This window comes from Heptranchias perlo, chromosome 6, assembly GCF_035084215.1.
Source record: "Heptranchias perlo isolate sHepPer1 chromosome 6, sHepPer1.hap1, whole genome shotgun sequence".
NCBI classification, from domain to species: Eukaryota; Metazoa; Chordata; class Chondrichthyes; order Hexanchiformes; family Hexanchidae; genus Heptranchias; species Heptranchias perlo.
This window is the reverse complement of record NC_090330.1, coordinates 4,200,752-4,216,314: the sequence shown is the minus strand read 5'-3', so window position 1 is coordinate 4,216,314 and position 15,563 is coordinate 4,200,752. Positions and strand designations below refer to the sequence as shown.

The 15,563-nt window shown below is 46.3% G+C and overlaps 1 protein-coding gene across 2 annotated transcripts in view; it reads left to right on the top strand.

Annotated features, from left to right (window-relative positions):
* Positions 1–9,551, top strand: part of dgat2 (diacylglycerol O-acyltransferase 2) — a 52,210-nt gene extending 42,659 nt beyond the window's left edge. For both annotated transcript variants that reach the window (XM_067985633.1, XM_067985634.1), the window contains exons 6-8: positions 4,073–4,247; positions 6,635–6,837; positions 7,544–9,551. In XM_067985633.1, coding sequence (XP_067841734.1) covers positions 4,073–4,247; positions 6,635–6,837; positions 7,544–7,698 — 533 coding nt within the window. In that variant the 3' untranslated portion in view covers positions 7,699–9,551. The remainder of the gene's footprint in view (positions 1–4,072; positions 4,248–6,634; positions 6,838–7,543) is intronic.
* The last annotated feature ends 6,012 nt before the right edge of the window (positions 9,552–15,563 follow it).

Below are 15,563 nucleotides of genomic sequence, written 5' to 3'. Positions count from 1 at the left end.
ACGCTCCTTAAAACCTACCTCTTTGATCAAGCTTTTGGTCACCTGTCCTAATATCTCCTTATATGGCTCGGTATCAAATTCTGTTTGATAATCGCTCCTGTGATTAGCCTTGGGACGTTTTACTATGTTAAAGGCGCTATATAAATGCAAGTTTTTTTGATGGTATATTGATTTCCTAATCCTTTTTTTTCCTAATGAGAATTTATTGCACTCGTGTGAGTTGGCAACAGGTAGGAATCTATCGACAGAATCATTAACTTGTGTCATCCTTTAGATTTGTTTGTCAATTCTGGTGAAACCTGTATAAATAGACCCCCCCACCATCTCCACCCCCCGCCCCCCCCAAAAAAAAAGGACACTTATTGAGACACCCAAATAACTTACATGGTAAAATATACAAGAGGCACTCTGAAACCACGGACACTCGCAAATTATGAACTACGGACAGCCTTCGATGCACCAAATCCCTTTTACAACTTAAAACACGGGACACACGGGTCAGCGCGAGGTGGCAATAGGTTTTGAGAGAGGAACGGCTTTAGTGGAATGGAGATCCCTTTACCCAGCATTCATAGCAGCAGAGAAACCGCTCTATCTCTGGGATTGAATGCCCACACGGCTCTGTCCCAAGGGATGGAGTGGTTTCTGTGGGATTGAATGCCCGCACGGCTCTGTCCCAAGGGATAGAGTGGTTTCTCTGGGATTGAATGCCCGCACGGCTCTGTCCCAAGGGATAGAGTGGTTTCTCTGGGATTGAATGCTCACACGGCTCTGTCCCGGGGATAGAGTGGTTTCTCTGGGATTGAATGCCCGCACGGCTCTGTCCCAAGGGATGGAGTGGTTTCTCTGGGATTGAATGCTCGCACGGCTCTGTCCCAAGGGATGGAGTGGTTTCTCTAGGATTGAATGCCCGCACGGCTCTGTCCCAAGGGATGGAGTGGTTTCTCTGGGATTGAATGCCCGCACGGCTCTGTCCCAAGGGATAGAGTGGTTTCTCTAGGATTGAATGCCCGCACGGCTCTGTCCCAAGGGATAGAGTGGTTTCTCTGGGATTGAATGCCCGCACGGCTCTGTCCCGGAGATGGAGTGGTTTCTGTGGGATTGAATGCCCGCACGGCTCTGTCCCAAGGGATGGAGTGGTTTCTCTGGGATTGAATGCCCGCACGGCTCTGTCCCAAGGGATAGAGTGGTTTCTCTGGGATTGAATGCTCGCACGGCTCTGTCCCAAGGGATGGAGTGGTTTCTCTGGGATTGAATGCTCGCACGGCTCTGTCCCGGGGATAGAGTGGTTTCTCTGGGATTGAATGCCCGCACGGCTCTGTCCCAAGGGATGGAGTGGTTTCTCTGGGATTGAATGCCCGCACGGCTCTGTCCCAAGGGATGGAGTGGTTTCTGTGGGATTGAATGCTCGCACGGCTCTGTCCCAAGGGATGGAGTGGTTTCTCTGGGATTGAATGCCCGCACGGCTCTGTCCCGGGGATGGAGTGGTTTCTCTGGGATTGAATGCCCGCACGGCTCTGTCCCAAGGGATGGAGCGGTTTCTCTGGGATTGAATGCCCGCACGGCTCTGTCCCAAGGGATAGAGTGGTTTCTCTGGGATTGAATGCCCGCACGGCTCTGTCCCAAGGGATGGAGTGGTTTCTCTGGGATTGAATGCCCGCACGGCTCTGTCCCAAGGGATGGAGTGGTTTCTGTGGGATTGAATGCCCGCACGGCTCTGTCCCGGGGATTGTGCGGTTTCTCTGGGATTGAATGCCCGCTCGGCTCTGTCCCGGGGAGAGTGGTTTCTCTGGGATTGAATGCCCGCTCTGCTCTGTCCCGGGGAGAGTGGTTTCTCTGGGATTGAATGCCCGCACGGCTCTGTCCCAAGGGATGGAGCGGTTTCTGTGCCACTATGGATACTGGGGAAAGAACTCCCCATTCTACTGAGAATTTTTACAGTACATACAATGACCACCTTGAAAAATAAGAACACCCGCACAAAAAAAAAAGGACAGCTGATGCCAGCCCCTAAGGTGTCCATAATTTACAGTTTTCACTAACTTCCCGCTGTCTTTGTTTTCTATAGGTTGCTTTCTGCAGCCCCAGGTCTATCCCGTATTAATCTCTCTCATCCACAGGGAAAGAGACTGCAGTGGTATGGAATAAAGCACCATATACCTGGCACCTTACCAAAGGCAGTTGTGCTCAGTAGTAGTGCTCCAGTGCGGTACCGAGGGAATGCTGCACCCTCAGAAGTGCCGTCTTTCGGACGAGGCGTTAAACTGAGGCCCTGTCTGTGCTCTCGGATGGATGTGAAAGATCCTATGGGGCACTATTTCGAAGAGAAGCAGGGGAGTTCTCCCTGGTGTCCTGGCCAATATTTATCCCTCAACTAACATCACTAAAAGCATAGATTATCTGGTCACTATCACATTGCTGTTTGTGGGATCTTGCTGTGTGCAAATTGGCTGCCGCGCTTCCTACATCACAATAGTGACCACACTTCAAAAAGTATTTCATTAACTGTAAAGTGCTTTGGGACATCCTGAGGTCGTGAAAGGCGCTATATAAATGCAAGGCTTTATTTTAGTAGCACATTCTCCTCTGATTCAGAAGGTTGTGGGTTTAGGCCGAGCTCCAGGACTGACCAGATGGCACTTCAATGCAGTACTGAAGGGAGGCTACGTTGTCAGAGGCGCCATTTTTTTCAGATGGCTCATTAACCTGAGGCTCTTGTCTGATCATAAGATCCTGGAATTATAGGAAGCAGAGCAAGGAGGTCCCTGATGTTACAGCCAACGTTTGTCCAACGCCACGAAAAATATCTCGCTTGCTGTTTGTGAGGCCTCGCTATGTGCCAATTGACTTGCCTACAAAACAACGTGACTACATGAGAGAGTAACTTTGTTGGCGGGGAAGCGCTTTTGAAACGTCCTGAGGATGTGAAATGTTGTCTTGGTATGTAAATACTAGGTCTGGCATCCTGAGATAATGTAGCATCCATGACACTGCAGTACCATCGCAGGCACGGGGCCCCTCCCTCCCTCCCTCCCTCCCTCCCTTGGAGGAGGAGGAGGAGGAGGAGGGTTTCACTTCTGTGCCTCCAGAGGCGGTGATGCCAACATCAACAACCGCCGTTTTGGTTGCAGGCCAAGCCATGCGGTTGTCATGGGCCTCATCTCCCCGTCCAAGGAAGCTCCTGTGAGTGACTCGCACCTACGATGTGTAGATGTTTGGTGTTGCCGAGTCCAAACTCAAGCTAAATGGTACAAGAAGAAATGTAAAAAAAAAACTCGCATTTACATAGTGCTTTTCACAACCTCGGGACGTCCCAAAGTGCGTTACAGCTAACGAAGCGCTTTTTTGAAATGTAGTCACTGTTGTAAATGTAGGCAACGAGGCAGCCAATTTGCGCACAGCAAAGGTCCCACAAACAACAATGCGATAATGACCAGATAATCTGTTTCTTTTCAGTCGTGTTGGTTGAGGGATAAACATTGGATAGGATACCGGGGAGAATTCACCTGCTCTTCAAATAATGCCATGGGATCTTTTACCTTCAAATGAGAGTGTAGATGGGGCCTCGGTTTAATGTCTCAACCGAAAGACAGCACCTCCGACAATGCAGCACCCCCTCAGTACTGCACTGAGTGTGTCAGCCTGGATTATGTGCTCAAGTCTCTGGAGTGGGACTCAAACCCACAACCTTCTGACTCAGACGAGGCTGCTACCCACTGAACCACAACTGACACTTGTCTCTCAACATATCAGTTCCATAAACAACACTTTTGTGTGTGTCTATGTTCAAGTTACTATATAGGAACGGGAGTAGGCCATTCAGCCCTTCGAGTCTGCGTTTAACCTGGCCTGTCCCTTTAAGGCCACTGGTCAGGGTCTCTCTGTGGGGAGTTGATCACCGCTTAATCTTCTATATAAATGCGAGTCGTTATGGGTTGGTTTGGATGCATTTGAACCATTTAATTCATACAGCCTTGTAATCACCAAGTATATTTTAAGAGTTGTATATTAAAAAAAAAACAAGGTTCAGATGAGCAATAATTCCTTTGCTTGTTTTCTTTTCCCCTTCCAGGTATTTTTCCCGTGTCGCGGGATGCTATTGACTTTCTGCTGTCTAAGAACGGGACTGGGAACGCAGTGATCATCGTCATTGGTGGAGCAGCAGAATCCCTGGAGTGCAGCCCAGGAAACAATGTGCTGACCCTTAAAAACCGTAAAGGGTTTGTGAAGATTGCACTGCAGAATGGGTGAGGAATGAGCTCTTTGAGGGTAAATCTTGTGCTAAGGACAAGAATAGGCCAACAGGCCCATACATACTGCCCCCCACTATCTTTTTAATTCATTTTACTGATGTGGGCAAGGCCGGCATTTATTGCCCATCCCTAATTGCCCTGGAGAAGGTGGTGGTGAGCCGCCTTCTTGAACCGCTGCAGTCCGTGTGGTGAAGGCGCTCCCACAGCGCTGTTAGGGAGGGAGTTCCAGGATTTTGACCAAGTGATGAAGGAACGACCCATTGTATGTCCCAAGTTGGGATTGTGTGTAGATCCTATGACCCTTTTTGCCCTGTACTTTTTAAAAAATGTTTTTCCTTTTCCTCTTCCCTACCACATTCCTAGGTGAGGCCAAAAGAAAATTCAGGAAACCTCTGTCAAGAATTCCTCAAAAGGTGGTCACGTAGGCCCCAATCTGTTGGCTCGTGACCCAAAATATTACCTCCCTCCCACCATGATCTCGTAGTTTGCCTCAACAAACTGCAGTGTGTTGTGTCTCGCTAACGCCTCCTGAACGCTGTTTCGCAGTTTGGGCTCCTCCAATTCTGGCCTCTTGCGCATCCCCCGATTTCCTTCGGCCCACCATTGGCGGCCGTGCCTTCAGCTGCTTAGGCCCTAAGCTCTGGAATTCCCTCCCTAAACCTCTGCGCCTCTCTCTCTCCTCCTTTTTAAGATGCTCCTTAAAACCTACCTCTTTGACCAAGCTTTTGGTCACCTGTCCTAATATCTCCTGATGTGGATCGGTGTTAAATTTTGTTTGATAATCGCTCTTGTGAAGCGCCTTGGGACGTTTTTAATACGTTAAAGGCGCTATATAAATGCAAGTTGTTGTCTGTGCTTTGTGATTTGAATCCTTTTTGTTTTCATTAAGCGCATCAGGTGTGCCTTCCTCCAATCATCTGGCGCTTTCTCATTTAACTTTTGAAAATATTTCTGAGGGTATCATCAACAACCTTGCCTATTCCTTCAGTACCATAGGATAAATTAAAAATAGTCATGGAGCTTTTTATTTCTTCCTTGAGGCCCTTACACTATTTCCCTTGCGCCATTTTAAAAAAAAAAAAATTAAAAGTTTTTCACTTGAATGGCATTCCATCTGGTCAACAAACATTATGTTCCATATTGTGTCCCAGCCCATGTACAGTACACTGAGTGAAAGTGTACAATTCACTTGCACATGGTTCTGTACAGCTTGTGTGCATCTCCCAGCTCAAATCAGAAGTTATGTTAAACTTGTATGGAACCTTAGTTAGGCCGCACTTGGAGTTCGGTGCACAGTCCTGGTCTCCATATCGTAAAAAGGATGTAGAGGCACTGGAGATGGTGCAACAAAGATTTACAAGGACGATACCAGAACTGAGCGGTTATACCCATCAGGAAAGACTGAACAGGATGGGGCTCTTTTCTCTAGGGGGGGGGGGAAAAAAAGAGAAGGCTGAGGGGTGACCTGATGGAGCCCTTTAAGGGTTCGATAGGGTAGACGTAGGCGTTTCCACTTGCGGGGGAGACCAGAACTCGGGGCCATAAATATAAGATAGTCACTAATAAATCCAACAGGAAATTCTTTACTCAGAGTGATAAGATTGTGGAACTCGTTACCACAAGGAATAGTTGAGGCGAACAGCATAGATGTGTTTAAGGGGAAGCTAGAAAAGTACATGAGGGAGAAAGGAATAGAAGGTTATGCTGATAGGGTGAGATGAAGTAGGGAGGGAGGAGGCTCGTGTGGAGCATAAATGGCATGGACCAGTTGGGCCGAATGGCCTGTTTCTGTGTTGTGCGTTCTATGTAATTCTATTCAGGTCTACTGCCCCACAGCACATTTCACACCTCTCGTTATAGTTCCCAACAAGCCATGCTACAGCAGCACCAGAGACTTTGTGATGTGATCTGATCAGTTTTGCTCTTTTTTTTTAAGGTTTAAAGACCCGTTCCAAATACCTTCAACCTTTTTTAATCTGTCCATCTCCAGTTCTTTGAGTTTGCTTTTGTGCGTTTCAAATAACGAATTGTTCCAGGTGTTATTGAGAAGCCAGCGCCCTAACCAACCCTACCCATTGTAAATATTAAATTTCCAAAAGCTACCATGCTTGTTTGGAGAGCTCCTTTGTAAGCCTACTGTAGGATGTGAAATAGTTTAGTCTTAAGGCTTTGTCAGTGCTAAGCTGGCAAATGGCCTGGTTATTCCCCTGAATGGACTATTGTGAAAAGTTTTTTTTTCTTTGTTGAAATCTTGCTTCAAGCGGCCTCTTCAGGTGATGTTATGAATGTTTTCTTGAGGCGAGTTGGTGGGGCAGGGTTGGTGGGGGAAGGAAGGAAATTATATTTTTCTAGAAGTTTCTATTTTTTTTTCTTCTTGGCAGAGCCGATTTGGTGCCCGTTTATTCCTTTGGGGAGAACGAAGTTTACCGACAGATTATCTTCAAGGAAGGCAGCTTGATGCGAGCGATACAAAGAAAGTTCCAGAAGCTAATTGGATTTGCACCCTGCGTCTTCCAAGGACGTGGCTTTTTCTCGAGTAGCTCTTGGGGGCTAGTGCCTTACGCAAAACCCATCAGCACTGTTGGTTAGTTCCCTCTCCTCCAGATGGTGCTGTCCTAAACTGGATGGTTTTAGGTTCATGCTTTAGTAGGTTTTTGTTTTAAACAGTTGATTTTTGGCTTTTTCAATATATCTCAAACCACCTCCATGTAGGAGGTGAACTGGGCACATTGGGGGTGAACTGGGCCAGTTGGAGGTTGTGTAGGGGTTGCCAACCCTCCAGGATTGTCCTGGAGTCTCCAGGAATTAAAGATTAATCTCCAGGACACTCCTGTGAGCAAAACCCAGGGAGAAAAATCATCGGGACATTTTTTTTTTTGCTTTCTTAGAACACTTATTAGTTATAAAAATTATTGGAGATAGGGGGAAGGGCTGTTTGACAATCAAGAATTATCCAATCGGTTAACGAGGAGTCTATTCGTTTGCCAATTGGCCGCGGGGAGGTGGTGCTCGTGAAGATGGACGGGTCGGGCGACCAATGGCGGGAAATTGAGGGCGGGGCAGTTGGAAGCCGGAGATCATGTGATGGAACCTCCTGGAATACGTCCAACCCAGAGTTGGCAACCCTAAGGTTGTGTGATCATACAGGTTGTACCTGGTCTGGAAACTTGTACCCAGCCCTCCCACCCCACCCCACCCCACAAAGGGCCCAACTTAAAACTTTCAATATTCCTCTTGTGTTCACTTTTACTGTATCATTAAAACTTTTTTAAAATTTTTTTTTTTTGCAGTCGGGGAGCCAATTACAGTTCCGAGGATTGAAAACCCAAGTCTGGAGGAGGTTGACGTCTACCACAAAATGTACATTTGTTCCCTCGTCAAACTCTTCAACAAGCACAAAGCTAAATTCGGCTACCTCGAAACAGACAGCCTGGAGGTGATTTAAAGGATGCTTTACAAACGTCCCCGTGCGATTTGGTGGGACCCCTGCGGGGGAGCAGATTTTGCCAGCAGTTTCCCCTTTAACGTTCAAAACATACGTCCACATAAACCCTGCCACCTGTACCACTCAATAACAAAGGAAACCACTTAATTTTTTTTTTGTAGAATAACACAAAAAAATGTTCTTTTTGCCGAAGAATAATTTTTTTTTTAATTCACCAGAACAAACGTTTTTAAGCAGAAATTGTTGTGTGTCTTTGAAATATAATTTTTTCATGGCGTATTATTTTTTTTTAAAGAAATTGTTACATACAACCTACTGAATTATGTTTAATTATTTTCTGTAATGTGGCTGGGGTGACAAATGGGATTTTGTTTCCAAAAAATGTGAGATGGATGTTTAAAATGCACAAACAATGCAATGATTTTTTCCCCCCTGACTACAATTAATTATGTGTTCACAAAACAAAAACCAAAGTGTCCAATTACCTGATTGTTTGTTTGTTTTTTGCACCTTGACTTACTGTTTCTAATTTACAATTACACCCTATGTAATTTTAATATTTAAGGGGGAGGTAAGGAGGAGTCTATTATTTTTTGGGGTGCGGGGAGGGGAAATAGTTGGTCACGTTCAGTATTGAAATGATGTTTTCGCATTATGACAGGGTGATTGTGCAATAAGGCTGACAAATTTCTACCATTGTGCCAAAGTAATGGGACTTTAGACCAGAATCTCTCGGGAATCTAGATTCAAGCACATTGATAACTGGGGCCAGGACCAGGGGGAAATGGGGGAGGAAAAGCCGGAATTAATCCGCAGACCCGTTCAAGTGTATCGCAGTGTTCTCTCTAGGCGTATTTAGCGTATAGGTTGCAGTGCACTATAGGAAATAAAAATTATGGAGTTACGCTAACATTACGTGACGCTCTTAATGCGTCGCCTGCAGCGTGACCCTCCTCGCAACCACGTGTGCTCGCGCTCCCCTTGTACAAACACCGGGGTGGGGGGAGGGACGGTGCCACCCCGTGCAATTGCACGGGGCCCGAGCAAGTGAAAAGGCTGATTTCCCCCCCACCCGATCCTTTCGTCACCTACACTACCTGTTACGAACGCGCCCCTTCTCACGATCGCACGTGTGCGGATCTGACAGCGGATTAAGTAGGGTAGCGTTCAGTGCCATTGTCCAGTACGACGTGGGAGGGGCCCCATTCCCTATCCCTCCTCCCCACCCCCCCCCCCCCAAACACGGAACCCTTTGCATGGGTCGAGCACAGTCTGCGTCCTACGTTTATACAGTGCCTTTTTAATGTCACGAGGTGCTTCATTGGAGGTGAACAAAAAAACGGCCCAGGTTTGGAAGGACAAAATCCATACTAGGGGCTGGATATCTTCCTCATGGTTAAAAGTGGGTAAATTGTGAAAGTTTCTCCTGCCCACCATTTGCACTTTACTGAAATCCTAGTGACAGCAGCACTGAAGTGCGATTTGAATAGATCCAGTTGTGCTATCCCAAAGAGAGTGGGATGTCATCTCTCTCTCTCTGGGACCCTAAATGTTCCCCCTTTTCCCTGTTATGTTTTCTACTTTTATTTCCAAAAAATTGTTTACATCTAGCCATTAAAACAGAAGCCATACTGTACTGGGTTTCTTATCCTATTTTTCAATGAACTGTTAATCGGTTTTGAGTGTTTGTGGGGTTTGAATGCAGGTGACATTCACTGATTCATAGTGCCCGATGTTCTAGGAGCGTCTGTATTTTCTCTCGTCTGATCCTGTCCCTCTCCACATTAGCAGTGCAAGTTCAAGACATACATTTTTGTACAAACTTGTGGAGATAAAATAAAACCTTTTTTTCAAAAAGGCAGCACGCGTGTGTTCTGGTTATTGAGCAGGAATGGTACGTAGGGGCCTGTGTTTACAAGGTTAAAAGGATTCATCAACAACCACTTAAAAGTAAAAAGTCCGAAGGAGCATAATCGGAAAAAATTTAACACCGAAGCACGCAAGGAGACGTGAGGGCCGGTGAGGTCACAGAGGTAGGTTTTAAGGAGCATCGATAGGGTAGATACGGAGAAACTATTTCCTGTGATGGAGGAATCAAGAATGAAGGGGACGCAATCTTAAAACTAGACCTTGGCCATTTAGGAGTGAAATCGGGAAGCGCTCTCTCTCTAAGGGTAGTGGAAATCTAGAACTCTTTTCCCCCAAAAGGCTGTGGATGCTGGGGGTCAGTTGGAACTTTCAAGACTGAGATCGATTGATTTTTTTTTTTGTTAGGGAAGAGTATCAAGGGATACGGAGCAAAGGCAGGTAAATGGAGCTTTGAGGTACAGGTCAAACATGATCTAATTGAATGGCTGAGCAGGCCGGAAGGGCTGAATGGCCTCCTCCTGTTCCAAGAGAAAGTGGCAAATGTTACAATTCCTTTTCAGGAAACGGATAAACCAGGTAAAACAGACCAGTTTGCTTAACATCAGTTCGAGGAAACCTGCTAGAAACAATAATAAGAGAACATTAGCAAGCACTTAGAAAGGTATTGGCTAATTGGGGCCACTCAACATGGATTTGTGAAGCAAGGGCCGTGTTGACTAATTAAATTTCATTTAAGGAAATACTGAGAATGCAGTTAGTGTGTTGTATTTGTACTTTCAAAAAGTACCACACAATAGACTTGAGATTTTCCTATTGGGTGTCCTGAGGTTGTGAAAGGCATTGTATAAATGCAAGTTTGTTCTTTCTAAGACTCATGGCATTTTAAGGTAAGTGGAGAGGGGGATGACGGAAAGGTAAAATGGAGGTTGCTTGGATTGGCTCTTTATGGCTTGGGCCAATGGGGAAAAAGTGGTTCCTATTTGCAGGTGTCAGCCGTGGCTCAGTTGGTAGCAGTCTCGTCTGAGTCAGGAGGTCGTGGGTTCAAGTCCCATTCCAGCGACTAATCTGGACTAACACTCCCAGTGCAGTACTGAAGGAATGCCGCACTGTGTGCGGTGCCCTCTTTCGGATGAGACGTTAAACTGAGTCCCTGTCTGCCCCCCTCAGGTGGGTGTAAAAGTTCCCACGGCATTATTTTAAGGAAGAGCAGGGGAGTTCTCCCCAGTGTCTTGGCCAATATTTATCCCTTGCACATCACTAAAACAGGTTATCTGGTCGTAGAATCATAGAAAATTTACGGCACAGAAGGAGGCCATTCAGCCCATCGTGTCCGTGCCGGCCAAAAATGAGCCACCCATCCGAATCCCACTTTCCAGTACTTGGTCCGTAGCCTTGTAGGTTACGGCACTTCAGGTGCACATCCAGGTACTGATTAAATGAGTTGAGGGTTTCTGCCTCTACCACCCTTTCAGGCAGTGAGTTCCAGACCCCCACCACCCTCTGGGTGAAAACATTTCTCCTCAGCTCCCCTCTAATCCTTCTACCAATTACTTTAAATCTATGCCCCCTGGTTAATGACCCCTCTAAGGGAAATAGGTCCTTCCTATCCACTCTATCTAGTCCTGTCATAATTTTATACACCTCAATTAAATCTCCCCTCAGCCTCCTCTTCCAATGAGAACAACCCCAGCCAATCCAATCTTTTCTCATAGCTAAAATTCTCCGCTCCTGGCAACATCCTTGTAAATCTCCTCTGTACCCTCTCTAGTGCAATCACATTTTTCCTGTAATGCTGTGACCAGAACTGTACGCAGTTCTCTAACTGTGGCCTAACTAGTGTTTTATACAGTTCTAGCATAACCTCCCTGCTCTTATATTCTGTGCCTCGGCTAATAAAGGAAAGTATCCCGTATGCCTTCTTAACCACCATATCTACCTGTCTTGCTACCTTCAGGGATCTGTGGACATACACTCCAAGGTCCCTCACTCCCTCTACACCTCTCAGTATCCTCCCATTTATTGTGTATTCCCTTGCCTTGTTTGCTCTCTCCAAATGCATTACCTCACACTTCTCTGGCTTGAATTCCATTTGCCACTTTTTTGCCCACCTGACCAGTCCATTGATATCTTCCTGCAGTCTACAGCTTTCCTCCTCACTATCAACCACATGGGCAATTTCTGTATCATCTGCAAACTTCTTAATCATGCCCCCTACATTTAAGTCCAAATCATTAATATATATCACAAAAAGCAAGGAGCCTAGTACTGAACCCTGCGGAGCCCCACTGGAAACAGCATTCCAGTCACAAAAACACCCGTCAACCATTACCCTTTGCTTCCTACCACTGAGCTAATTTTGGATCCAATTTGCCACGTTCCCTTGGAACCCATGGGCTTTTACTTTTTTGACCAGCCTGCCATGTGGGACCTTGTCAAAAGCCTTGCTTAAAATACATGTAGACTACATCAAATGCACTACCCTCATCAACCCTCCTCAAAAAATTCAATCGAGTTAGTCAGACACAACCTTCCCTTAACAAATCCATGCTGACTGGCCTTGATTACTCTGTGCCTTTCTAAGTGACATTTTAACCTGTCTCTCAGAATTGATTCCAATAATTTGCCCACCACCGAGGTTAGGCTGACTGGCCTATAATTACTTGGTCTATCCCTCGTTCCCTTTTTAAACAACGGTACAACGTTAGCAATCCTCCGGCACTACGCCTGTATCCAGTGAGGATTGGAAAATGATGGTCAGAGCCTCCACTATTTCCTCCTTGATTCTTTTAACAGCCTGGGATACATTTCATCCGGCCCTGGTGATTTATGTACTTTCAAAGATGCTAATCCCCTTAATATTTCCTCTCTCACTATGTTTATCCCATCCAATGTTTCACACTCTGCCTCCTTCTTTTGTGAAGACAGACACAAAGTATTCATTAAGAACCATACCCACATCTTCCGCCTCCACATATAGGTTACCTTTTTGGTCTCTAGCAGGCCCGACTCCTTAGTTATCCTCTGGCTCTTAATGCATTTATAAAACATCATTGGGTTTCCCTTGATTTTACTTGCCAATATTTTTTCGTGTCCTCTCTTTGCTTTCCTAATTTCCTTTTTAATTTCACCCCTGCACTTTCTATACTCCCCTAGGCTCTCTGTAGTTTTGAGCTCTCGGTATCTGACATAAGCTTCCCTTTTTTTGCCTTATTTTGCCCTGTATGATCCTTGTCATCCAGGGGGCTCTAGATTTGGCAGCCCCACCCTTTTTCTTTGTGGCAACATGTTTTCTCTGAACCCCTTTAATCTCCCCCTTGAATGCCTCCCACTGCTCTGATACTGATTTACCTTCAAGTAGCTGTTTCCAGTCTATTCATTATCACATTGCTGTTTGTGGGACCTTGCTGTGTGAAGGTTGGCTGTTGTATTACAACAGTGATTACACTTCAAAAGTATTTCGTTGGCTGTAAAGCATTTGGGACATTCCTGAGGTTATGAAAGGCGCTATATAAATGCAAGTCTTTTTTAATCGCACCTAATGACTGCCACAAATTGCCTCCCCAAAAGAAGTGGTGCTATATCAATCCGAGTAGAATCATACAGTGCAGGAGGGGCCCAGTGCACCCATCGTGCTGGTACCGGCTCTTAGTCCCACTCCCCCGCTCTTTCCCCATAGCCCTGTGAATTTTTCCTTCCAAAGGTGACATGAGGGAAAAACTTTTTTTACACAGTAAAGTGGTTGGGATCTGGAATGCACTGCCCGAGGGGGTGGTGGAGGCAGATTCAATCGTGGCCTTCAAAAGGGAACTGGATAAGTACTTGAGAGGAAAAAGTTTGCAGGGCTACGGGGATTGGGCGAGGGAGTGGGACTAGCTGGATTGCTCTTGCATAGAGCTGGCACGGACTCGATGGGGGGATTGGCCCCCTCCCGTGCTGTGACCTTTCTGTGATTCTATGTTTTAAAGGTGTTATGTGTTGATTGCACCATTAGGTGGCGCCACAGTCATTTGTGTCAAACCTCAGTCTTGTCTGCACAGCTGGTCGATCCCAGCGCACAGCTGGTCGATCCCAGCGCACAGCTGGTCGAATCCCAGCGCACAGCTGGTCGAATCCAGTGCACAAGGTGTACAGTAAAAAAGAGACAAACGAAGTATATCTGAATGGTGCGTGCTAAAATTCAGAGAGCAGTGACAGTGCAGTTAGACTGTAATGTTTGTGGACTGTAATGTTTGTGGACTGTAATGCATGTGGACTGTAATGTTTGTGGACTGTAATGTTTGTGGACTGTAATGTTTGTGGACTGTAATGCATGTGGACTGTAATGTTTGTGGACTGTAATGCATGTGGACTGTAATGCATGTGGACTGTAATGTTTGTGGACTGTAATGTTTGTGGACTGTAATGTTTGGTTGATAACGTCGTTGTGATTGCATCAATGATTTGCATTTATGTAAAGACTTCAATGTAGGAAAATGTCCCACGGTGCTTCAGAGACGTAAGGAAATTTGATCGTTAAGCTAACGAAGGAGATAGTAGGAGGAGTGACCAAAGGTTTGGACAAAGAGGTGGGTTTTAAGGAGGAGAAGGATACGGAGAGACGACTGCCAGAGCATGGGGTCCAGGCGGCTAAAGGATGGGGAAGGGGATGAAATCAGCATCGAGAGCATGGAGTATTGTGGCTGGGGTTTTAGACGTGGGTTCAGTCCTATCTAACACTGGTCCTTGCCAACCTCTAATAGCTCTTGTTCCCCCAAATCATTGAATTCAACATTCTTGTCTTTGTTTACAAGACGTCTCACCCCTCTCTACATCACGCTACAGCTTTCTCTGACAACGTATAGCCCACACTTTTCCGACCCTGGGCTCCTGTGCTAACCCTCTGGTGACACAGCTTACAGCCAACGTGCCCCGACACTCTGGAACACTCTCCCTAAACCCCTCCACCTTCCTATCTCTGTCTCTCCCCAACTTCCAAAGTCTCCTCAACTCACCTTCAGTAACCTGTTCTAACTCTTCCCACAGGTAATGCTTGCTTTTTATTCTTAATGCCTCTGTTAGCCACCAGGGCGCTTTCTCTATGTTAGCGACGCTATATTAACACAAGTTGATGTCCTCAGAGACCACCAACCCTCTCCACCTCCCCTTCAGCCCCTCACGCTCTCCCCAGTGCATCCCTTTTACCTCCCATTCCTTTCACTCTTTGGGGGTGATTTTAACCCACAAGAACGGGTGGGTTGGGGGCGGGTGGGAGTTGAAAATAGTTGGTTTTTTTGGGTCGCGAACGCAAAATATTTGGACTCAGCGTTCCCAGTGGGAAGCCTGTACTTTTCCGTGCCGACGTTAAACCAGGAAATAAAGCCGGGTTGCGGTCACGACCCAAAAAACAACTATTTTCAACTCCCACCCCCTTTCTCTCTCTCCTGAGAGCCCCCTATGTCTCTCACTAGAACCCCCTTCATTCATTCCCTTTCAGGGTATAAAGTGCATCCACTGCACTTAATGCCACCACGCCATAAAGAAAAAAGAAAGAACTTGCATTTCTACAGCGTCTTTCACAACCTCAGGACGTCCCAAAGCGCTTTACAGCCACTGAAATACTTTTGAAGTGTAATCCCTGTTGTAATGTAGGGAAATGCAGCAGCCAATTTGCACAAAGCAAGATCCCACAGACATCAATGTGATAATGACCAGATAATCTGTTTTAGTGGTGTTGATTGAGGGATAAATATTGGCCAGGACTCTGGGGAGAACTCTCCTGCTCTCCTTTGAAAAAGTTGCTGTGGGATCTTTTACATCCACCCGAGGGGGCAGACGGGGCCTCGGTTTGACGTCTCATCTGAAAGACGGCACCTCCGACAGTGCAGCACTCCCTCAGTACGGCACTGGGAGTGTCACAGCCTGCGTTATGGGCTCAAGTCTCTTCTGACTGAAGGGCAAGAGAGTGCGACCCACTGAGCCATGGCTGAGATGTTCAGTGTGCCTGAGATTGAACACTC